The sequence below is a fragment of the Rhipicephalus sanguineus genome, chromosome 7 (genome assembly GCF_013339695.2).
Source record: "Rhipicephalus sanguineus isolate Rsan-2018 chromosome 7, BIME_Rsan_1.4, whole genome shotgun sequence".
Classification (NCBI taxonomy): domain Eukaryota; kingdom Metazoa; phylum Arthropoda; class Arachnida; order Ixodida; family Ixodidae; genus Rhipicephalus; species Rhipicephalus sanguineus.
Genome location: NC_051182.1, coordinates 150127755 through 150152381, shown reverse-complemented (window position 1 = coordinate 150152381; position 24627 = coordinate 150127755). Strand labels below are relative to the sequence as shown.

At 46.2% G+C, this 24627-nt stretch overlaps 2 protein-coding genes across 2 annotated transcripts; both read right to left on the bottom strand.

Moving 5' to 3' along the window:
* Nucleotides 1-8862: 8862 nt before the first annotated feature.
* LOC119400241 (uncharacterized) lies at nt 8863-12127 on the bottom strand. Its single transcript, XM_037667251.2, has 2 exons — nt 11785-12127; nt 8863-9871 (listed from the first exon to the last, which is right to left on the bottom strand). Exons 1-2 carry the CDS (start codon nt 12030-12032, stop codon nt 8863-8865), a joined length of 1257 nt encoding a protein of 418 aa, XP_037523179.1. The 5' UTR covers nt 12033-12127.
* A 1606-nt stretch (nt 12128-13733) lies between these two features.
* LOC119400239 (coilin) lies at nt 13734-24550 on the bottom strand. Its single transcript, XM_037667248.2, has 7 exons — nt 24289-24550; nt 21727-22546; nt 20342-20470; nt 17758-17805; nt 17523-17598; nt 15087-15148; nt 13734-13825 (listed from the first exon to the last, which is right to left on the bottom strand). The coding sequence occupies exons 1-7, from the start codon at nt 24528-24530 to the stop codon at nt 13775-13777; spliced, it is 1428 nt and encodes a 475-aa protein (XP_037523176.1). The 5' UTR covers nt 24531-24550; the 3' UTR covers nt 13734-13774.
* Nucleotides 24551-24627: the final 77 nt, after the last annotated feature.

The following is a 24627-nucleotide window of genomic DNA, read 5'->3' as shown; positions in this document are numbered from 1 at the left end:
ATTTTGGCGGTGAAATAGGACGCATTGTCCGTAATTAACCGCTTTGGATAGCCGAATCTCGTGAACACTTCGATGAGCTTTTCCATGATAATGCGTGCCGTCAGCCTTCGTAGGGGGAACAGTTCCACCCACTTAGTGAAGTGATCTGTGACGACGAGAAGGAATTGGTTTCCTCTCGGTGTTCTTGGGTCCCATGACGTCACAAGCCACTATTTGCCATGGTGTTTGGCTTTGGATCGGCTGCATGAGCCCGGGTGGGCGTCCACCACGCGGCTTCACGCGTTGGCATACACTGCATGAGCGGGCGTAGCGTGTTACATCCCGTTTCATGCCAGGTAGCAAAGCGGCACAACTTAAGGTAGGTCTTAGGGCCACTTGCATGCCCAGCGATGCACGTATCGTGAAAGTAGCGTAACAGTGCTCCTCTCAACGTGCGTGGGATCACCGCTTTGAAGGACTCATGTGTATCCTTCTCCGCAGGAATGTATCTCAGCAAAGTGCCGTCAGAGTCTAGCAGGTAGGAATCCAACGCGCTCACAGCATTACCAGCTGTTTCAGAGCGCCGCGCATTAACAGCAATACCAGCTGCGTCAACATGCGCCGCGGCCGCGCCGCCGGGCTCCCGGAGCCCCTCAAACACCTTTTTGCAAAATGGATCCTCCCGCTGAGCCTCTAATAGCTCCTTCCTGCTGAACACGTTCCCCACTGAACTGACGCAGTCCAAGTGGTTAACGCTCTCCTCAATTGAAGGTGGGTTGTCCGCCCTTCCGTGAGGACACTCGCCGTCGAGCAGTGTAGCAGTTACTCTGCTCTTAGGCTGAGTTTCAACGGTGTCAGAATGGGTATTAATGTTACCCCTCCTGACAACATCGAGCGTCGCAACAGTTACGTCGCTCTCGGGCACGACTTCGGGCGAGGTGAGTTGAGTAGTAATGTTACTCTTCTCACAATCAACGGGCGCGCGCGAAAGTGCGTCCGCCACAACGTTGCTCTTTCCTTTCCTGTAGCGAACGGTAAAGTCGTATCGCTGCAGGAAAAGTGCCCATCGTGCAAGTCTGCCGCTCGGCTCCCCTAGGCGTCTAAGCCAAGTTAGTGCCATGTGATCAGTCTCGATAACAAATTGAACTCCATCAATATAGTAATCGAACTTTTTCAGGGCAAAAATGATTGCCAAACATTCCTTTTCCGTCACTGAATAATTTTTCTCTGCGGGAGTCAAGGAGCGGCTAGCAAAAGCTACCGGCCGCAAGCCACCTTCGTGCTGTTGGAGCAAAACCGCTCCTAGGCCGAGGTCGCTGGCGTCCGTTTGGATCACAAAATCTTTGCTGAGATCCGCTAGCCTTAATTCAGTGGTTTCCGCGAGCGCTTTAATGAGGTTGCGCAGTGCCTCCTCTTGCTCGGGACCCCATCTCCACCGCTCACCTTTCCTCAACAGAAGTGTCAAGGGGGCTTGCAGTGCAGCGCAATCTGGGATAAACTGACGATAAAAGTTCACCAGCCCCAGAAAGCGTCTCAGTCCACCTATGTCTGTCGGTGATGGATAGTTCAATAATGCCTGAACCTTGTCATCACACGGCAGAAGGCGACCGTTATCCAACGTGAAACCCAGTAGCGTTACTCGGGTCTCGGCAATCTGAGTCTTGGCCGGGTTTAGCGTTATTCCCGCCGACCTCAGACGCTCCAGCACGTCCCTGAGATGGCGTAAGTGCTCATCAAAGGTTCGTGAGTATACCACGACATCGTCCAGGTAAGCAAGAGCGTAGTGCCACCTTGCATCACCTAAGACGCGGTCCATCAGGCGCTGGTAAGTCGCAGGCGCACCGACAAGACCGAATGGCATTCGGGTAAACTGGTAAAGGCCCCTGTGACAAGTGAAGGCAGTCTTCTCTCGGTCACGGGGATCTACCTCCACCTGAAAGTATCCTCTGCTAGCATCGAGCGTAGTGAAGTACTTCGCTCCGCCAACATTAGACACGATCGAGGGAATGCTAGGAAGCGGATATGCATCCTTGCGTGTTACCTCGTTCAGGCGACGGTAGTCAACACAAAGGCGGGTCGTCCCATCCTTTTTAGGTACCAGTACCACGGGAAAACCCCACGGGCTTTCTGACCTTTCGACAACGCCTGTATCGAGCAGTTCGTCCAGAGCGCTGTCTAATGCTTTCCTCTTAGCCAAACTCACCGGCCGAGGATTGCATTTCCAAGGAGAAGCATCGCCTGTCTCAATTTTGTGCCTAACTAGCGCAGTGCAGCCAGGCTGTTCTGTGAATATGGCGTCATATTCATTCAGAAGCGATGAGAGGCGAGCTTTCTCTTCCACCGTCAAACTGCTTGAGCTATTGAGCAGCGGGTGGTCCCTTTCACCTCGCTCTGCAGTGCACAGTGCCTCCGCAGAGGGGGATGGGGGACGCGCGCGAGGGGAGCCGTTCCCTCCGGCGCGTTCTTTCTCCGCGGGTCGGTTTGTCGACCCGGCAGAAACATGTACGAGTGACTTTTTCGGGCAATTGTTGGGACAGTCTGCGCGCGAAGCATCATCGAACGTAATTGTCTCTGACGCTTTTTGAAAGGAAACGAAAGGTTTCAGGGTGCCACATGCTCGCTCCCTATATCCTCCGTTGCAGACGTCAATAACAATGCCCGTCTTGGCGAGGAAGTCTCTACCAAGAATGATAGGAACCGACAGGCCGGGGAGGTAAGCTAGGCGTTGCCGCCTGACCCGTTTCTCCCACCGCACCACTAGCCGAGCGGCAGCGCTTGCTTGCGCCGAGCCGCTGGCGAGCCGGAAAGTCACATTACTCGATCTAAGCCGGATAGCGTTCCGACAGAGATGATCGTACACTTCGTCGCCAAAGAGTGAAGCGCTTGCTCCCGTGTCTAACAGCGCAAAAAACCTGCGCCGGGCGACTGTTAGCTCAATAAGTGGCACTGGCGTGTCGTTGGGTGGTCCAGTACGACAAGCCAGCGGGGCTAGGAGTTCATGTGTCTCACTCAGCACCGCTTTGTTTGCCGCCGGCCATGCAGTGTTGCTCACCGGCGGCCCCGCTCGTTTCCCGAAAGCGCGTGCTCTCGGCTTGCGGGTTGCCAACAATCTCGGGCGAAATGCCCCGGCTGGTTGCAACGATAGCAGAGGGTGGTCGGCCGCGCTCGGGCTTGGCGTGCTGTGCCTCGCGCCGTTTGGCCACCGTTCCTCTCTATCAAATGCTCCCTTCCGGGCGCGCTCCGCTCTAGCGTCCTCGGATCGGTATGTCGACTCCGATTCTGCGTACCTCGGCCATCGGCAGCGTGTGCTGCTCTCATGGCGTACGTGTACGGGTCAAGAGCCCGGTCAGATATGTCCCAACCGCTACTCGAGTGCCCGCCACTGAAGGCAACTACACCATTTCCCTGTGGACGGATGCGAATATTGTCTCCGTTCCACGCGCATCGCGGCTCAAGTGCCTGCGACGCTGGGGGTGGTGGTCGGTACGCACGTGAGGCGAGTATGTCCGCCTGTATGCGTTTTGCCTCCGAGGCCAGCTCGTCCAAATCCCTGAACTTGCCGCCTCTCAAATATGCTGCGAAAGTGGGGTGCGCTTGTCGCGTGACTCGCTCCACCTTCTCGCAATTTAGAGCAGAGGGGTCAGCAATACGATAGAGCTCGTCCATCGCCCTCACGTACTCGAGCAAGGATTCGTCCGGATGCTGAGTACGCCGCTCTAACTCGCGCAGCATGCGACGCTGGTAATCAGCGGGTAGGAATTCGTCGCGAAACCTCGCTCGGAATTCGTTCAGCGTGCTTGACCGGTGGCCGGTAAGTCGGAACCACCGGGCAGCCTGCTCAGTCAGTGATACTGGAACGACGCGTTCTAGCATCTCGCCATCGGACAACCCCGTTGCCTGCTGGTAAGTCAGCATGCGGTCAAGGTAATCATTGGCGCTGACCGTGTCATGATACCCGCTGTAGGTGGGTAAGTCCACCTTTACGCTTGGTCGCGCAGCTGTGCTGGGCCTCAGCAGAGTGTTCTGCACGACACCCGTCAAAGTCTCAATCAGGCGCAAGGCATCCCTTAAAACCTGTGGAGACTCGCTCTGGCCAGTAAGGTCTGGCACAGGAGCTGATTGCGTTGAGCCGGTATGCCGCTGTGGCTCCCTGCTCTCCGCGCGCTCGGACAAAGGGCTCGGCGTAATGTGCCTCGCGCCTTCGAGCGGACAATCTAACGGAGGGAGGGCCTCATGTGTAGCGCCACCCTCATCGAAGCAAATCAGATCCCCTTGGCTAATGTTCGCCGCAGGGTCCGACTGTGCGGTAGCAGTTACCGCCGCTTCGAATTGTTGCCTGTTGGCAGCCACCCTTGACAGCGTGAACAGCGGCTGTAAGTCAGCCTCGTCAGCTGCCATGGTTGTTCGTGTAGTGGCAGTCACTTACACAAACTACTCGTCCTGTTTAACCACTGGCCCCACGTTGGGCGCCAAATATAGGGGTTACTTAGTAACGAACAGATCCGCGCGTGCGAAACTGCCCCGTCTTTGGATCACACAGCGCACTAGAGGAGTGTAGTTACTCGCTACTAGTGCTACGCAGCAGCCCTAACAGTCAGAGCTGTGACCCCCTATCCCGCGGTTCGCGTAAGTTGCGACCGCGGCGGGTTTCAGGCCAGTGGTAACAGAGACGAGTTCTTTGCCTGACACAGTTTATTGTGTCAAAAGCGCCACCAACGCAACAAAATACAAGGTAAGAACGAAGCGGCGGAGTAAGTTCCGCACGACAACGTGAAAACAACAACAAAATGGGAAGCACACGAGATTTAGAGCGATAAGGTTCAACTCACCTCTCGTGGCTTCGCCGTCCGGCCCAGAGGCAGTAAGTTACCTCACAATAGACCGGGCGTTGCGCAGGGGGTGATGGCGTCTGGGTGGCTCCCGACTCGATCAAGCTGTGGTCGTCACCGCTGCTCGAGTCGAAAGACAAGGCGGTCCCCAAGAAAGCCGCGCGCATCTCTTGGGGTCTGGAGAGGAGTCTCTCCAGAAAAAGGGCAAGGAGGGAAAACGGGGCATCTCGACTTCGGCCAGGGAGCAGGGCGCGAAAGGCTGCGGGAGCGGCACGTGCCCTCTCCCACGCAACCCCCCTCGCCACTGCGCGCACAAACGTAGCGCGAAGCCGAGGTGCCGCCGCGTTGAAGACAATGGGTTGCGTGTGCAACCCCACAACCTATAAGAAAAGGCTGCATTTATGTCACAAGAAAAAAAATAATGTCTTCACATGTCACGTGCCGTGAGAGACTTTCCATTTAATCATTTTTTTTCTTAATCATAACTTAAACAGTTTCTCAAAGTTTTAGGTTCAGACTATTTGAAAGGTATTTAAGTATAATCTGAGAAAATTTCTACGCGATTGGCCAGATAGTTTTCCAGAAAAGGTACATCAAGTTTGTAAAGTTATGAAAAAACGGATTGTAAGAAAAACACGCTTTAATGTTTAAAGACGCGCGGAAAGTACTCATAACGTACAGCAATGACTATGCTGCAGAAGCGTTTTTGTGGGAAAATTTGTTATCCAAATGTACGAAAATGGTAGGAAGTGAATATATTCAACCAATCTAGCCATAGTTATAAAAAAATACACACAGGCAGAAACAATGATGGAAAAGAGCCTGTGCATCCGCCAGGAGGGCACAGTCTTTGGCGGCATTTTTAAGTTGTTTGGAGCACTCCTACACGCTCGCTAATACACAGTTTTGCTCCTCATAGTATGTATTATTTTTTTAGTAATGAAATAAAAAAATAGCTTTTTTTGGTCAATCTACCTAAATTGGCCCTTCCCATAAAAATTGCAATGCGACCTACTGTCTGTAATTACGGCAGACTCGTCAAACAACTTGCAGGGACCGGAAAATTGTGTTAGGTTTAATAGGAGTTCCATTTACTGGAAGATGAACAACGATGCAGAATTCAAGTGCAGAACCAATCATATTAGAGCCAGCTGTTCCATTTCAGCAGCGATTCTGTTTAAAGAGATTTCCGTTTACCGAGAGTCCACTGTACATGAAAGTGCAATACAAGGAGTCAATTGCAGTTACAAGAGAACAAAAGGAATGATTACGCAAGTATTCCAGCAAATCGTCAAAACAACACAAAAGCTTAAAGGGACCAACAACCAGTTTATTTGGTACTTATTTTCTTTAGTGCAACGGAAAGCTTACCAGTCAGTGTCTAATCACAGAATGGCAACGGGGAAAACGCTGTGAAACATTTATAATCGAATTTTTCGATCTGTGGTGACTATGATGTCGTATACACACAACACATGCTGCAAACAGTGGGAGGTGAGTGCGAGAGCGGTTTGTTGTTGTGCGCGGAGGTCTACTGCGCATGTGTGGACTCCGCACTCGTGCGCCACGGCTCGACATGTTCCACTAGCTGCCGTGAGGGCAGCGCTGCTTCTCAGCGTGCAATGTTTTTTACCTCGTAAGCAGCACAAATTAAAGTGGGGATGGATAATAATATACGTACTCTAATTTTCAGCACTAATTATGGTGCACATGAAAGCATCAGACTAAGTACAGCAAAGTGAACGACGCCATAATCCAGCTTCCAGGCTCTTCTACTAGGCTGCACGACATTGTGGTTTTTTGGCGACTTAAACGCAATTTAAAAATATAAATCCTACTCAGATAGCAAAAAGGATGCTTGAATCTGTCACTATGTAATTCACAAACTTTTCATTTCCACTAGGATCTAATCACACGTTCTAGTCGGCTGTTGGTCCTTTTGATATGAGTAAACATGAATATAAAAAAAAAATTCATATACACTTCAATGTAATGAAACAGCTTTAGGGGTGTGCGAATATTCGAAGTTTCGAATATTTTTCGAATAGTGTTTGCTATTCGATTCGATTCGCACTGGAATTTTACTATTCGAACTTCCCAAAAACAAGTACAGTCAACGTCAGATTGAAAATGACCCCTTCAGATTTTCAATATGCTTCACCTCATTACACCCTCGTATTGCGGCAAAGCTGCCTTTCAAGCTCCGTTACGGTCGAACTTTGTTAAGAGACAGTTAACGTCTGGTTGGAAGTGCTCCCTAGATTTTCAATATGCTTCACCTCATTACACCCCGGTATTGCGGCAAAGCTGCCTTTCAAGCTCCGTTACGGTCGAACTTTGCCAAGACGCAGTCAACGTCCGATTGAAAGTGGTCCCTAGATTTTTAATAAGCTTCACCTCATCACACCCCCGTATTGCGGCAAAGCTGCCTTTCAAGCTCCGCTGCGGTCGCAAATTTATTAACTCAAAAAAAAAAAAAAATGCTGGTTCCAACATGGAGATAAAAGATATGGCAGAGTTGGGGGCTTTATTAATGCTGTTTTGGACCTGAAATTTGGGCAGGAAGTCCGAAAAATCGGACGCCGAAGCTTTTTAGCATCCAAAATTTCAGATGTTCTTATATATCGACGTCTACGAGACAGATTTGGAACTTCGGACTTGAAGGAAGCGCACCCTTGTTCACCACATTATTGGGCTTCCACAGAAGTTGAAAGAGGAGAGGCTTAGGAAATGGCATCTTTGCCTATCACGTGTAAAGTGTTGTTGGCAACACTTTGGTTGCACCAAATCATGTACATAAATACAATTCGGCTTCTACATTGCCTCATTCTTGATAAGATAACTATAAAACACTACACCACCAGTGCTTCATCAACCTAGCAAAAAGAAACACTTTCATGTTGCTATCTTATAAAAATATGCTTCGGAATCCGCTTCGAAGTATTTGAGAAATATTTTAGAAATATTCGAGAAATATTCGAAAAATATTCGATTCGATTCGCACTCACACTTCAATATTCGAATTCGCTTCGCACCCGAAATCTTGCTATTCGCACAGCTCTAAACAGCTTACAAACTTATGATAATTTGTTTCACACGGAATATTGCTGGGGCCAACGTTTCGACAAGTCGACCTGCCTTCATCAAGGCAGCGATGAATGTTGAAACGTTGACTCCAGCAACATACCCTGTTGAAGTTTTCATCGCTTCAAGCTCTTATCTTTCCCTGAACTTCTGTTTTGTTCAGGTTACAATGTTGCAATACGGTTCAACCATGCTATGACGAACACTAATATAGCGAGCACCAATTATCAATTTCGCAAACTAAATACAAGATTTTGTTGGTCATGCTTTTAGCTTAATGACATTCATTCTTTTTATAACAAAACCAAAAATGCGAGAGCCGCCGCCACATCGGCTGTAACAAATAAATATTAGGCTCGCGCAGTGCTCAAAACCCAAAAGGTAGCACAAAACACAAAATAAATATTGAAACACAATTCACAGCCACATTCTTTTTTTTAATTGTTAGAAAAATTTGTGAAAATATTGTTTATTCAGCACAAAAGTAGTGCATTGACTGGCTTTCACCGTATGAACCGAAGCTTGAAATGACGCAAGATGGGTAAAGATTACCTTGTCTATAGTGGGTTTCAAGCGCGGAATAATTTGTTTTTGTGTCTAGCATTTTACACGAGCCAGACTGCCAAATTGTTGAGCCGATTTTTATCTGTACTGTTACAACGAATATCAGGTGTAACCAATTTATGGTCCCAATGCCACTTCGTTATACACAGAAACCTCAATATAATGAACATGGAAATATAACATAATATCGGTTATAACAAAGTATATATATGAAGAACACTCTTGCAATACATACAGTGTTAGGAATATACGTTTATAACGAATTTTCGGATATAACGAAGTTATTTTCATGTAAGGTGTAACTTCGTTATAATGAGGTTTGAGCAACGAGGTTCGGCTGTATAAGTATCCTACCGACTTCAGCAAATGGACGTTTAACCGTAGCATGCATTGTTCTTACTACCTCTCAAGTCTTGGGTCTCAGCACGGCAAGTTCCGGAGGGCCAGGGTTCGAGCCGGCTGCAACGGGTACTTGCGGATCCTGGCCGTTCTCGCACTGGGGCCTACATAGTGGCTCTGTGACTTTCTTGGCGGACGTGGTCACGTACACTATGCAAGGTAGTTTTCTAGCAGGAGCCGGTGGCGTGTTCTGCTGCGGTGTGTTGCCATGGAAACAAGAACGCTGCTGACCAGTCGGCAAGTCTACTCGGTCGCTCTGCACAGGTCCCCAGACGAAAGCTACTGGCAGCAAGCTTGCAGACTCTGAGACTCGCGTGCATTCTTCAATTGGCCCCTTTCTCCTGCGTAGCATGCGCCGTTTCTTGCCGTGGTGCTGCATTCCCATTGAGAACGAGTCCGGCATGACGACGACGCTCTCAGATATGTCCGTCGCGTTCGGGTTCTGCACGGTTGGACTGGTTGGCTCGTCGCTCAGTGTAGATGTGCTGTGCGCGGCTGGAAAACGTGCCGTCACGCACTGATCTGTTGTCGACTCAGAGGCATAGGAGTGGTCCTGCCAAGAAGTGTCTGTGCTGTTGTTTGCTTGAACATGTTCAACAACATCGACTTCAGGCTTGATGCTTCTTTTTGTGCATTCCTGCTTCATCTCCTGGATTGTTTGATCTGTTACTGACGACGGTTCCGGATTGTCGTTGGTGTGGGAATCTGAATCCGACGACGGTATCTTGATGGCCCTGACAACGTCACTGCTGTCTGGGGTTTCCCGCTTGACCTCCCTCTTAACGGGTTGGTTCGCCACTGGCAACGATTCTGGATCATCACTGTGCCTGGAATCTGAATCCGACGATCGTAGCTTGATGGTGATGGCCCTCACAACATCAACTCCATCACTGCTTCCTGGACGCTCCTGCTTGACCTCCCTCTTAATGGGTTGACCTGTTACTGGCAACGCTTCTGAATCGGCATTGGGTTGGGAACAGGTATCTGAGGACGGCTGTTTGATAGCCCTGACAAATCTGGCAAAAGAAAAAAGAAGGAAGACAAAGTGTTCGAGAATCGATATATTTACAACAAATGCAACACATTTCATCATTGCTCTAGCTTATCATGCGCTAGCCGCACACCTGCGTGAGGTTATCATGCTTGCATGTAAACCAAAGCTTCAAATAAATTCCCCTGTGCCATTTCTTTGTTTGAAATGAATCCCAACCAACTGGCCCAACTTGCCGTCTTGCTATTTCTTAGTCTCCATTATTTGTTGGTTACATACGGTTGCGATTAATAAAAGTTGGGCCGCTCCGTTCCCCTTCTTGTCGTTCACTGCATCCACTAGTACTTAGTAATCAATTTTCTTTGTACCTCAACTCGTGCGGACAGGATCAAGTTCTTTTCTTACTTAATTCGCAACGCAGGAAATTAAAGACATAACGAAGCAAAAGTAATGAAATGAAGACTTACGTTTTCGTGCATTCGGGAGCACGCATTCCACGAATTAAACGAGGGAATTTTACATGTACATGAACAGTATTGCTCAGAGATGTGGCCAACGATCGACTAGTGGGGTTGAATGTCCCAAAGCCACCCATGCAATGCGAGACACTATAGTGTGACTAATGATGATCGAAGTTATTGGGATGTATATTCATTCCGCATTGCCGCGGCCAATTAGCCCCTCGGTAATTTCCCGTCATATGTGCGTAAACAACAATTGAAACGCCGCTGATTAATTTTCGGGTAGCATTATAACGACCGCTGAAATTGAACAATTAACGTGTATGTGGTTTGACTACTGTTTTTTTGTTTTTTAAGTGAACGTGATTTTAGTATCGATGCCTTAGTGCAAACAGCTGGAACAGAGCTAACCACTTTTGCTGTTTAATTGTAAGTCACTGACAGGTAGCTAATCATATGCAAACCGCCGAAAAAAGCACGCAAGCGAAGCTAAGCTTACGCTAACACAAAAAGCTAACTTATAATTGAATATACAGTACAATTAAACACAGTATCGATAATTTCGTTAAAACAAGAGCAAAGGAACTATTTTTTTACTTGGACTACTGACAAACGTCTCAAATGCGCACAATACGTAAACTGCACCTACCATGTATACACACAGCCAACTAAAAAAAAAAAAAAAACTACTTATAGAAGTGGTGACTGCGCTGAAAAGCCTACAATTTTGAGTATAGATGCATCATCAATGCAGATCCATAATAACACAAACATATTTATTACCTACAGTATCATTGTGCCGAAAAAGCGCGCGACTGTAGTAACACATGTGCACGCACCAAAAAGCTAACTCAAAAAGCCACACTCTATCATGAGGCTATGATCGCCCATTGAAAACTTGCTTCTATGATGTTGAACTATGTGAACTGGCTATTATTATGCACTTTTTTTCTTCTAGCGGAGCGCGCAGCCGCTCACAAAAAGCTAACTCGAAAGCCACTTCATTACAATGGCTTAAGTAGACAGGGAACACAAAAAGACACACACGGAGCGCACACTGTCAACAAATTTTATTAGCAGAGCGACGTGACCTTATATACCTGGCAAAACCCAATGCGCATGACAGCAAGTGCATACCAACAACACGGTCCACTCAATATACACGTGTTGTGCCACACAGATACGAGATTATCTTGTCGGAAAGTGAGATGGATGCTTGGCTGACGCATTTTTCTTTTAAGCCCGACATCTTGTGAGCCTCGATAATTAGACGCGACATTTCGTTGTTGCTTTTTTCGATTATGTTGCACTTGTGAAACTCCGGAAAACAGCCACAATTATCGCAATGAATTGCAAGCCATCCCCCCGTTTTGTTTTCTACATTGTTGGCGTGCTCAGGAAGCCTGTCGTTCATACAACGACCCGTTTGTCCTACGTAAGAGCGGCTGCATGTTAAAGGAATTTTATGCATGTTTACCTCACTGTATCCTTGTCCTTCAACATCGCAATCGGTTCGCCGCGCGGCAGTAGAGCGTCGTCCAGGTAGAGTTCGGCATTCTCGGGGACGCCGTACTTCAGTCGTACCAGTCGCGCGAACTGCCCTATCGTCGCGGTCTTCGATCTGTCGACGATAGTCCACACCAAACTGTGCGGTCCCCGATGTGGCACGACGCACCGCAAGTCCAACTTCACTCTGACGATGCCCGAAGCGCCGCTGTCAGCCATTTTTCCTCAATGGTTTCGTTTTGCTGAACGCTCGCATTGCTCGCATGCTCGCAGAGAAATGCGGCCCTAAACCCCACCTCCCCCGTCAGTCAAATGGACCCGTCTGAGCACGTTACCAGCAAAAGTTAACGGTGACAGTTAAAGTCAGCCGGAGCAGAGAATTAAACAACTCCGCAACTGCAAGTTTCAACAAAGCAATAGTTTCGTTTTTCAAAACGTTCGCAGCCTCCCCCCCCCCCCCCCCCCCCACTCCGCTATCAAATGGAGTCGCCTGAGTACGATACCAGCAGTAGTGAAAGGTGACAGTTAAACTTAGCTTGGGCAGAGCATTAAATAGCCTGCAGTTGCAAGTTTGAACAGAACCTGTTATTTTTTACTGCAAGCAAATTAAATAACGCTGTTATTTTTATGTTGACGTTAGAACAGTAGTCCTAAATAAGATGTCACGAACATCACTACAATGTGCTTCATTTGAGGTGGAATGGCGGTAAAGTTAATTACGCTATAACGCAAAAATGACGTGTGAACACAAGCTTGTAAATTTGACAAACAGGTATTTCAATCGCCTTCCTAAATGTATTGCATATCACCGCTCTTGTTTCTTACATTGCTGACATATCATCTGTCAGGCACAACGATGTGCACATTGTAGAGTCGGTGAACTGAGAAACGTTGAAGTGACCTTGTAAAAAGTAATAGTACAGTTGTAATTAATGTTACAACTGTACTGCATTGAAACTATTTAAATTTTTGATAAGCTTCATAGCAATGCAGTTCAGCAATGCATACTGTTAGGGGAAAGTAGTAACCATACTTTCTTTTCCAGGTTTTAGAGCTCCATAAAACCTTCATTTAATGCAAAAAAAGAAATGTTAAACAAATTTTGTTTTTGTCAAGGTAAAATACATTGGTTTCATCCTTTTTCGGATTGCCGTTAAATGAGGCAAATTCCTTTTTTTTTTTTGCTAAAGCGTTGGTTACCTCTTAAATTTCTACTTGGTTTAGGGGACTTTTAACTATCACCACTAGGTATATGCTTTCAAATCGGGGTAAGTACTCCAAAATAACTCGCAAGTTTTCATTATACCGCTGTGAAATGTTTGTATATTTGAAATGTTAATAAGAGGTTTAACCGTGTATAAATAAAAGTTGCACACTGAATGTTAAATTTAGCCAATGGTGTTTCAAAATATCAACAATGTGCAGTCAGACATAAATTAGGAGTAAAACTATGACATACACCATCTCCACAGGAGTAGTACAGGCGTAAAGCAACACTTGCGTACAAGACCAGGTCATGTTAGTCGGTCAACTAGTCTACATTCATTTGCACTGTCTGACGAGTTCAGTGTATGTGAACAAGCCTGCCTGCTTGTTCCCAATGTTCCATTTCCGATTTTAATAAACAATGCTTTGTAATGCGCAGCGCAATGCTCAAAATTCAATAATGTATCGGTACTAGGATGCGAACATCGATTTACGTTAACTGTGAAAATGATCATTCCATTATTTGAAAACTATTAGATTTGCTACTGCTACTATGTGATTTGTATACGATTTAGTCTCAAAAGTTATCATTCAAACAGCCATAGAATGCAGCGAAGTATGCAATGTTATATTGAAAAATATATTTGCGCTCTGAACAACTTTGCTACAGAGAACTGTAGAAAAAAGGAACAAAAAGAAAGACATTGTAAGATCATGTGAAATGCTTTATTAATTCATTAAAATGGCCTTGCACTTCAGGACGACAGGACAACTGGATCGATTAGCTCAGTCCACAGTACTGAAACCTGAAATGAATGGATACAAGGCAACAGCAATTAGACAAATTGACGGGCAAATATATAGCAGCCAGTTGAGTTCATTGAAGACAATTTTCAGGAACGGCGCTTTCTTCTAATGTCAAATAATCACATCTAATCTGCAGGTGATCGTAACGCGTTTTTTAGTACAAGGAATTGAATCAGATTCTAGTGAGCCAGGATAGAGTAATCAGGTGTCTATTTATTCTACAGTCGATCATAATGTGTTTTTTTCATTAAAGGATTTGAATCACCGACTCTGAGTATATGCGTAAATTAATTACTCGTTGAGAGCATTATGAGCGATTACGATGTTACTATTTCGCTGTTGCTGTTGTTAGCAGCATGTTGAACATCTCGTCAAATGTGGTGGTGTTCATACTGAAGTGATCATCTTTAATACGCAACACACTGCCAGTTAAATTATTTACAAATAATGTATTGAGGGGGCTGAATTCACTTAAATATCAGTGTCTGTTCCTTTTTATTTTCGTAGATGTCACAACTGGTCACAACCGGTCACAATCGGTCACGACTTGGAAAACCTAATCATGTACACAAACAGCTACCAATGCACCTAAAGGAGATATGTAAGGTTAGACAAACGCACTCATGTCTGGATTCTTTCTGCTAATGTTGCTATTGGATTGGATTGTTACTGGATTGTTTCTGCTATTGACAGGTGCTGAACAAACATTTAGACAATTTTCATGTGGATAACCAAAGCTGCATAACTACAAAACTTGTACTATTTGTTGTGTGTTACGACTCGCAGACACACATGAAACGTTGAGTTGAAGAAGCGTATCATACACAGTGCTAGAAAAAGTGTAAATAAAATTGTACATATACAACCCTGAAAGTTTGTAATTAGACTGTATAATTAATGTATATTTCAGGAGGTAATGAAAGAAAGGTGTACACTGTTTAAATTAAACTTTTAAAAAGGGCAAGAAGTTTCAACTTCCTCAATGAAGCTGAAGCTTTCTCCTGATTTACATAGTTTCATTTTATGGCTGTACGTCTTTCTCTTGTCACATTTTCCCCTGACCAGATGGGCTTTGGTCAAACTCTAGATCACATTTTAGAAAATAGCTGCTGCTAGCTGAAGCTTTTATGTTTCACCCAATAGGTAACATTTCAGAATCAGTTCAGCTCACTATATGGTGGTTAACAGGGGCTGCATTTCTCTCTAACGAGGCAATAACAGATGGGCATACTTATTGGCTACAGTTAAGGTTAGACTCACCACTTTTTCCATTGGAGGCAGGCCTTCTTCAGGCACCTCAAGTTCAAACTTGCCACCATACGCTGGTAAAAAAGAAATCAGAATATCTTACTAAGTCGAACCCACTTATAACGATCCCACATATAACGATCTATCGGTTATAACGACCATATTTGGGTGCACTTACGATTTTCCTATGCTAACCATTGAAGCTGCATCCAGATATAGCGAACATTTTTCAAAGCCTCCTACTTTTACAACGAACACTTGAGACGCGGTCGCGGTAAAAATATGGCGCATACGAAGCGAAAAAAAGTTAAAGCATGCCTTCTAAAGCGTGACAGGGGCGCGCGCTCGCGCGCGTGCCCCGCTCCCGTTTACGCGCGACTAAGGTACCCAGATCGACGAGCACCGCACGCAGATTTCGGACGCTGCGAGCGAGGTCGCTCACTTTCCAGGTGTTTCTTCAGTGGTAGAATGGCAGTGAGGAAAAAAAAATAGTAGGCAGCACGAAGCCTTGCGGTCAGCTTTCGCACGGTGACCTTTCCTGACGCCGTTCTCTGTAGCTATAGTATACGACCGCCTGCGATGAACCAAACAATGCCTTGGAACGCAAGAAGGCATAAATGCAAGAAGTGATAACCGCGATAACTTTCCATCGCAAAAAGGTTCACTGCGTCCCTAAACTCGTCGACGCCACAATGTGCCGCAAAGAGTAGTCCGTCTTTTCGGTAACAGCAGAGACCGGTCGATTGGTGATTACGACTTCCGTGCGATTGCGGCGATGCCTTCGCGGATAAGCGTCAGAAAAGAGTGAAGGCGATGTGGCGGCCGTCGATAAACGTGCCGTTATGCCTTACAGCCGACAACCTTATCACAGTCATCTGTAGATATCTGCTCTGCTGCGCGTGTGGCGTACACCGTACACTGCGGATTGACGGCGGTACGAGCGTGCCATGCTTAGCCATGCTGCCGTTCGCAAGTTTGCCGCCGCCGCGTCGTGTGAGACCGCTTTAAAGTGCGCGTCGCTTTGTAGAAACGAAAGTAGCTCGCTGTTGTTGAGCGGCACGGGCACCGAGAAACGTCGATGCACTGACAGCGAGCGTATACTGCGTGTCTGACTAGGTGACAACTGAAGTGCGCCGCGCATCGTCGTGCAGGGCCGCGAGGGCATCGCGGAGACGTAGTGCGCGTTGCTTGGAAAATGCTTGTTTTCGCCGCGTTGACCGAAGAGGCTAGTCGCCGCATCCGTGCACGATCCGGAGTGAAGCAAGCACGAAGAACGTACAAACGCGCGCATACGGCATACAGCAAGCGGCCCGGCAGTGACTCCGCGACCCGAGTAGGCGGCGCGCTGCACGCAACTAGCCAGGGACGATCGGCTCCACGTCGCGGTACCGCGCTTCGGTGAAACGATGTCAACTCATTGCAAAGGCGGTTAATTCACTCGTAAGCACGCAGCGGGCGTCGCTTCACGACGCGAAAAGGCTTAGCTTGTCACCGAAGGGGTTGTTAGCACTTTAATAAAAGTGCACAAAGGAAAAAAAACGGCTTGGCCGCAAAGCGCACGTTTTAAAGGGCGAGTCCATATACAACGAACTACTGATATAACGACCACTTTTCGCGACACTTTCGAGTTCGTTATAAACGGGTTCGACTGTATTTCAGTCTTCAAGCTAGAAACACATGCAAATACGCACAAATACAAAAACTTTAATTTTCCCTTTGCAACAAGAATGGATGGGGCAGCCGCTAAACGCTACTTTCACAAGAAGCTTGACAAGCCGACCGTCCCTGCATTAATTAATTAGCAACAAGAGTAACAACGAAAGACATGGAACCGAATTAAAGTACATACAAAAATACAATTTCATAAGCAGAACTGGTTTGGGCGAGCTGGTCTGTGGTCAGCGCCCATCGTGTCTACCATCTGTCTCTGTCCACGTTTTTGTTAGCGCTGCACCCCAAAAGTTTGACAATTTCATAAGTCTGTAGTAATGTGAATCCAAGAAATGATCGTTGAAAAGATGAAACCCATGTTGCCTTGAAAAAGATTTGGTAGGAGAAATTATGAGTGACTGTATATTGCTCATAATTTTAACTACCCTGTTACCCCCCCCCCCCTTATCATGCAACCTGGGCACACACTGCATGGACTGTGAGTGAATTCTTAACATGTAAGAAACATATTGTAGCTGAAATACGACTCAATGAACTGTATCACTCAAATCAATTTGTTTCACGTCTTACCACACCATAATAATCTTTCGAAGCTCTGTGTGTACTGACAATAAAACTGTCGTCACTTAGCGCAAAACAACAAAAAAAGGAGCAAGGAGCTAACTGACCATAGTTTTATGGTCAGTACATAGTATGAACTGACTAGCACAACAGCAAGTACTTTGGAAGCTCTATGATTAACTCAAACTGCGTTACAAAAGGGTTGAGCACACTTACTCTTCTTGGCCTCGGCTCTCTTCAACTCTATACGCACGAAGTCGCTGACAGGGTTGTGTTGCAGAACTTTGCCTTCCTAAAAAACGTACAAAATAATAATGAGACATCACCTCACTTTAACATTTGAACACTCGTCGAGGTATTCCCAATCCTAGCGAAAAAATTCAAGTTCGGTGTTTGGAGTATACCGTAATCTTTAAAGTTGAAGCACATCATAATTAAAGGGGCCATTTACCTTGTATTCAGACACGTTAGGACAGTAGTCAGCATCCAGTTCCAGTATCTAGATTAAGAGAAAGAATAAGAACATATGGATTTGTCTAGAAACACTCAAGCTGTTGTGGTGAGCCAAATAAATCAGAATAATCGCATGTCTATGCCAAAGGCAGGACCTCAGCGTATGCAGAGAAAAGTAGTACTATTGTCAAAATTGTTTTTATTGGCCGAAGCAAAGAGAATAAGAGCATGTGAATTGGACTAGAAGCACTCAATCTGTTGTGGTGAGCCAAATAATCGCATTCATGGTGCGCATGAAGCCCTATTTTCTGAGTGATATGAACATTGACTGGCTAACTTCGCAATGACTGCTACTTGGTGAGCATTGAGACTATGCTCACTCTGGAGGGAGGGTAATGCCGCGTCTCTATTTGTGTATAGCTATGCCCTGTCGACAACAATGAAGACTGGTCTGCTCAAGAGGTGCAGCACGAAAGAGAGGGGAAGAAGACGTTCTTTGCACCCTGGTTTTTCAGTGTCTCTTCGAGTACCACAAGCTGTACCTCTGCTTTTCACAATAAAGCTCCCGACCTCAACGTATGCAGAGAAAAGTAGTAACCATCTTTGAAATAGTCATTGAAATAGTTTTTATTGGCCGAAACAAAGAAGTGAAGTCGCAAAATGACATCGCATGCTACACGTTGGAGCAAAGACACCCTATCGGAGCTTTTGCGTCATCTCTGACGATACAACAATGTAGATAAAGTTGGCGACAATTTTTGAAAAAGCTGACAACAGTGATGTGTTTAAATCGCTTCCACTTGTCTCTGCATGCGGAAGATTACTTTTGAGTAATCACTTCAGAGTTATAATTAGGGAAAGACTAACAGCAAGGTACCCAAATGGGTACTGGGGGATCGAAGAGGTGTTGCACTATAGTTGGGTAAAACTTCAGAAGACGGTGGCATTTCCATCTCAAAGGCAGATGAACACGAGTCTGCACCAGTGAGCGTGTGCTCTAGACCAATGTCATAAGCTGGATGGTCGGCTACCCTGCCGTCAGTTAACATTGCCAAGTACACTCAAACCTTGACTTTCGAACATGGATATAACGAAATATTGGTTATAATGAAGTAAATGAAGAATAAGCTTGTCATATACACAGTGCTACGAATATACGTTTATAACGTATTTTCGGATATTATCAAGTTATTTTCGTCTCAGATGTGACTTTGTTATAATGAGGTTCCAGGGAACATTTCATTAGCATAGGTCGGCAAAAAATGTAGAGCTCACTCAGACTCACTCATGAAATATACTTTGCCTTTAGGACTCACTCGGACTCAGACTCACTGAAATCTTTCTCAACCAGACTCGCACTCACCAAAATATTGCTCACTTGGACTCACTCAAGACTCAGGCTCATGGCTCGATATGAGTCCGCGTGAGTCTGAGTGAGTCGACTCATGAGTCCTTTAGCGTATAATTAACTTTTCGACAATAGTGTCAATGCACTTTAATGTCAATATCTCATATAACTGGTGTTCTACTTTGCACGTTTTGATCTCATACCTTCAAATATGAGTTATCAATCGTTACAATGCAGTAAGGGCATTTTTATCGAAAGATATGACTGACACGGGATATATTATCAAGAACTTTCCATGAAAGATTTTGCCAGAGGGAGGTCAAACATGCCTCCCCTCACCTTCCTCCATAACTCATGCCTCTCATCAATAATACTGAGATGGCGTATGAACGCTAGTGCTTTGAAGTATGTGTGAATAGACGCGAGTCATCATAAAGCTGATAGTAATGCTGAAATTGAGTAGATAGGACCATAGGTCGGAAAAGAAATGTGGAGCTCACTCAGACTCAGACTCATGAAAATATTGCTCAGCCTGACTCACTCAGACTCAGACTCACAGCTTGATCTGAGTCTGAGTGAGCCCGAGTGAGTCGACTCATGAGTGAGTTTGCCGACGTACGCTCATTAGTATTCAAGCCAGTAAAACTCGAACACTTGTTCTACTTCGCGAGGGAAATGTCCATTATATGACGTCTGAGGATGGTGTCGGTAAACGCAATAATAATATTCCAAATTGTGCACTGACCATCAGCTTCTATGAGGTCCTGAATACTAATGAGGCATGCCTGAATACTAATGAGGTACTGAATGCTAATGAATACTAATGAGATGTGGATGACACTGTACATGAGTGGGACTCTAAAGTTGAAAGTTTGGCGAGGTGGTGACAGTGCATCTTAACGTGCAAAGCAGCGCATAGAGATAAGACACAAAAGGAAGAAACGATTCAACGAGACCACCGCTGTCGTGTTACACCACCGCTGAGTGGGACTATATTGCCACGTGCACTTTTTCTTTTACTTTCAATGTGATTCTTTTACTTTTCTTTTACTTTTGGTGTGTTTATTCTTTTACTTTTGATGTGTTTTTGATGTGATCTTCAGTCACGGAAAAATTCAGCTGCTACGCTTCGGTCATCTAGGCAGGAGCTCTCCTGCCTTCTTAAGTTGTATGCTACTACAATGAGCTCAAATTAAAATGTCAATGCAATTAATCTGAACCACTGCTTCCATACCTTGAACGCAATAAGGTCTCCCGGCTTGGGCGGCACTTTCAGTGGCGGGTAGTCCGAGTAGTTTGTCACTTGTCTTGCAGGGCCGTCCGTACAGTCAGTGCTCAATGGTACTTTGTGTTCCTCCACCACCTTCCAGCAAATAGTGCAGTTATGTGTATTAAAACGGAGGCACTTTCTTTCAGACAATCGCGATAATGATTTTCACTAAATCTGAACTCACTTATCATAATCATTTCCTGGAAGACCTCTCGATACGTGCTCAAAGATTTGCGACTGATCTCCCTTCGCACGGTCACATTTTACATCCTTGCAAAGGTATGAACACTAACACTACACCTCACTTATGGTATCATTAACCACAAAAGCATTAGCATTAATTTGCATCTGCTTTGAGCAATAACTAGTAATGACAGCGCACTGATGCTTCAAAGCGACCGGTCAGAAACAGTTGCAACAGAATTTGCAGTCGCGCAACAGCAAAAAGCGAGCGACCTATTCAAAACTGGAGCTTTTCGACCAAAAGTGACTATCTTGTGACCGAATGAAGGAAGGGAATTTGGGGGCTTATTTCTTTGACACAACCTTAATGAAAACCAGCAGATGATGAAGCCAAGGTGCGTACAGGGGACGTTAACTGTACTGTTGTAAGTGTATTGCAGTAATCATAATGTAGATGTGAATAAAGTAAAGTGGACGAAAAGACAATTTGCCGTCGGCAGGGACCGAACCTGCAACCTTTGAATTCAAAGGCAGCACGTTCGGTCCCTGCCGGTGGCAAGTTGTTTTTTTGTCCACTTTACTTTCTTCACATCTATATTACGATTACTACAATACACTTACAAAGTACAATTAACGTCCCCTATACGCACCTTGGCTTCATCATCTGCTGGTTTTCATTATTCTTGAAATTGGTAGCTTTGCGATCCCACTGTGGCTAAACATTTGTGACCTATTCGGTTGCGCGACTTTCAAGAGTCCCCGGCACAAGCAAGTCTTAAAGGAGTAGCGTAATGGCATCTGAATACGAGCCAATTGGTACATATCCATGGGTAAAACAGCACAAAGTGAAGTTTTTGAAGCATTCGCTACGAATTGTGAAGATACAAGATGTGTTGGTGTGCTTTCGATAAATCTAACTGGCAAGGAATGTAACTATCTCTGCAACTAATCTTTTTTGACTAAACAAGCTTTGTTACTTGACGACACGCCGCTAGAAGCGTTGATAATTTCCCCCTTCCCTTTGTGCACCCTTTCAAGGTACATTAGCGTGTTCTCACAATAAACCTAAGCAGTTAGCAGTCAGCACTGGTCCTCTGTCTACGTGTCTGTTTCCTTTGTGCTGTTTTACCTATGGATGTAAATAGGTAGGTCTTTTTCTTAACTACCTCTGGAATCTTGGCTTTTGGCGTGGCAGTTTCCGCGGGGGGAGGCACGGCACTGTAACAGCTTGTCGCAGGGCGGTCCCATGACAATGCCTGACCATTCGTGAGTGGAAGCTGGCTTTCGTGCTTCATCGATGCACTCGCAACAACTTGCGTTACGTGGGGCAACTGTTCGAAAACCGCGGGTTGTGCCTTCTGCTCGACAGCTACTTCCTCCTCTTCTTCATCATCCGACGAGTCACCGTCGAAATGAACGTGTCGCCCAGTCGGTAAGTCTGCTTGAGCGAGCTTTGCGGGAACGCGGACTGCAACCGGTAGTGGTAAGCTCGGTGATGCAACTTGTGAGGTGAGGCAGACCGGAGGTGCCACTGGCAGGCTCGGTGACTCGGCAACCTGGGTGCCTTCTTCGCCTGGCTTCTTCTTCTTGCGCCTAGGCCTGCGTTTCTTTTTGGGAGGGCTCGTTGATAGGGACATGCTGAGGTCTGGTGCGGGAACGGGCCATGCTGGCGTGCTCGTGGAGCTCGTATTCTGCGGGGTGGAGCAGACAGACTCACTGCGGAATGATATGGGCGTGCTTGGCACTTGGACGGCTGGCAAATACGGTGTTGCACCCTGTTTAGGTGTTGACACTGTTGAAGCAGAGTGGTCGTGGCCGGCAGCGTAGGAAACATTGTTGGCTTCTTCCGCGGGCGGTGGGCTGCTCTCCGAGGACTCCCGCTTTCTCTTCTTTTTCGTCGTCTTCACAAATTGATTCGGCACGGGAGCTGGGTCGTCGTCTGGTTTGGAATCGGGTTTTGAGGGCTGCTGCGCGGGTGTGACAACCCTAATAGAAGAATAAAATAAAAAGAAGAGAATGCCAAAATGAGGACAGCTTCACTTTGAACACATCGTTGTTTATTGCAATATTTCAGTGCGCACAAAAGACAAGGACCCAGTGAACGGGACAAACGAGCGCACATCGTCTCGTTTGTCCTCATCACTGTGTCTTTGTCTTTTGTGCGCTGAATATGAACCAACTCGCCCAACTATGAATTTTGCATCGTTGTTTTCCATCACCCGATCTTTTGAGACAAGCAGCACACACACCCCCATATTGCCTTTCATTTCTGTCATTACCAGCTTCGATTTAACTTCATACGAGCTTTACGTTGAGCTTGAGATCTTTATTTCTGCCTGTAATATAGTGTAGAAGAAAGAACAACCATAAGAACAGTTTTAGGAGGCAGGAATCACGAAACAAACCATGCTTTTGTTACGGCGTGGACCTGCAGCGTGAAAATTAAATACACTGCTGTGTGCATACGCGGTTCTTCAATGCAATCGTTTCAGTGATGCAACTATCAAGTGGTCACGTTATTCCTACGACAAATCGCTGGTGAGTATTTTCCTATTGGGCACATGTTATACAGGCAACAACTCTCAGAAGAGCACGATATCTTTTTTTTTTCATATAGGCACAGAGTTTGGCATTACTGACAGTCTCTAAGCTCACACTGAGCAAAACACATGTGCACCCCATAGAGAAAAGAAACAGAGGGGCAAACCAAAACGCCACCCGCAACGGAGGTCTCTTGGTTATGGTGCTCGAATGCTGACCCATAGGTCGCGGGATCAAATCCCGGCCGCATTTTGATGAAGGCAGAATGCTAGAGGCCTCATCTACTTATATTTACGTGCGTGTTAAAGCACCCTGGGCAGTCGAAATTTCCGGAGCCCTCCACTACGGTGTGCCTCATAATCATCATTCTTGGACATAAAAACACAACAATAATTATCAAATCGAGACAGCACAAGGCACCGGTTTGGTACTGAAGTGGAACCTAATACATCCGCTGGAAATGCAGCGATCGCTGAAAACCCTGCCTTTTTCTCACGGCTTTTCGGTGCACCACAGTGTCTTGAGCATCAATCCAGATGAGCTAGTTTGCTCGAGCGTGTTGCTGACAAGCGCACACCTTAGACACTCACAGATAGTGCTTGGGCTCTCCCTTACGTCATCGTTGCAGTTGTTGTCTGGGCATGACACATACCCAGTGCAGGGGATTGGCCGAGTAGTGGGTGAATCCTTCCAATGATTTCTGTAGTGTACAATTCCTGAACTTAATCTATTCATTTAAGTGCCGATTATCAGTATTGAAATATTTAAACCCAGCAGAATTTAGCAAGATATTATTTTAGTTGCAATGACGAATTCCTCAATGGCGAAGAAAACATCCGTGTGGCTGTCTCCCAGAGCAGTGGCCCCAAGAGAAAGAACCGGTTCTGGCCTCTCAATGTAGTGAACAGGCGACAGGGTAGAAGGAAATGACCAGTCGTTTCCTCCTGATTACAGAAGAGGCACAGAGGGGAGTCACTTAAACTAGCCTATGTAAGTCAAAATTCAGGGATGCAACGCGGCTCTTAAATTACGTGATGGCAACTTTCATCATCGTTGAATTAGAGAAATCGCTGTGCCAGGGAAATAAGAGGCACCTCTACTGCGGAGATCTCCTTCGTGCTGCATAAAGTGTGGGCTTGTCAAACCCGTAATAACTCTATCTTTCTGCATGGTTTTTTGTGTGGTACCTCACGGTATCTTTGTCCCTCAGTATCCGCAGAGGCTCGTCGGGTGGCAGCCACGCGTCGTCGAGGTAGAGTTCGCTCTTCTTGGGAACGCCGTACTTGGCTCGTATCAACTTCGCGAACTGCTTGACCGTAGCCGTCTCCGCCGTGTCGACCACGGTCCACACCAAATTGTGCGCTTCGCGGTGCGGAACGGCGAACCGCAGGTCCAACTTCACTCTTATTTCGGCACCGGCGTCCGCCATGTCTAAACAAAAGCAGTTTCGTTTTTGAAGCGCGCGCCCTCCCAACAAACAACAATTTCCCGCGAGCGGCAGTCACAAATCTCAAAGGCTATGCTTT

Bases quoted from the DNA above. Each gene is read 5' to 3' on its own strand.
- LOC119400241 (XM_037667251.2), bottom strand. From the start codon at position 12,032: ATGGCTGACAGCGGCGCTTCGGGCATCGTCAGAGTGAAGTTGGACTTG. The intron at 9,872-11,784 runs GTAAACATGCAT...TTCTTTTGCCAG, and splicing joins AAGGACAAGGATACAGTGAG to ATTTGTCAGGGCTATCAAAC.
- LOC119400239 (XM_037667248.2), bottom strand. From the start codon at position 24,530: ATGGCGGACGCCGGTGCCGAAATAAGAGTGAAGTTGGACCTGCGGTTC. The intron at 17,599-17,757 runs GTAAATGGCCCC...TACGTTTTTTAG, and splicing joins CTAACGTGTCTGAATACAAG to GAAGGCAAAGTTCTGCAACA. The intron at 15,149-17,522 runs GTAAGTGTGCTC...CTTTTTTACCAG, and splicing joins GAGAGCCGAGGCCAAGAAGA to CGTATGGTGGCAAGTTTGAA.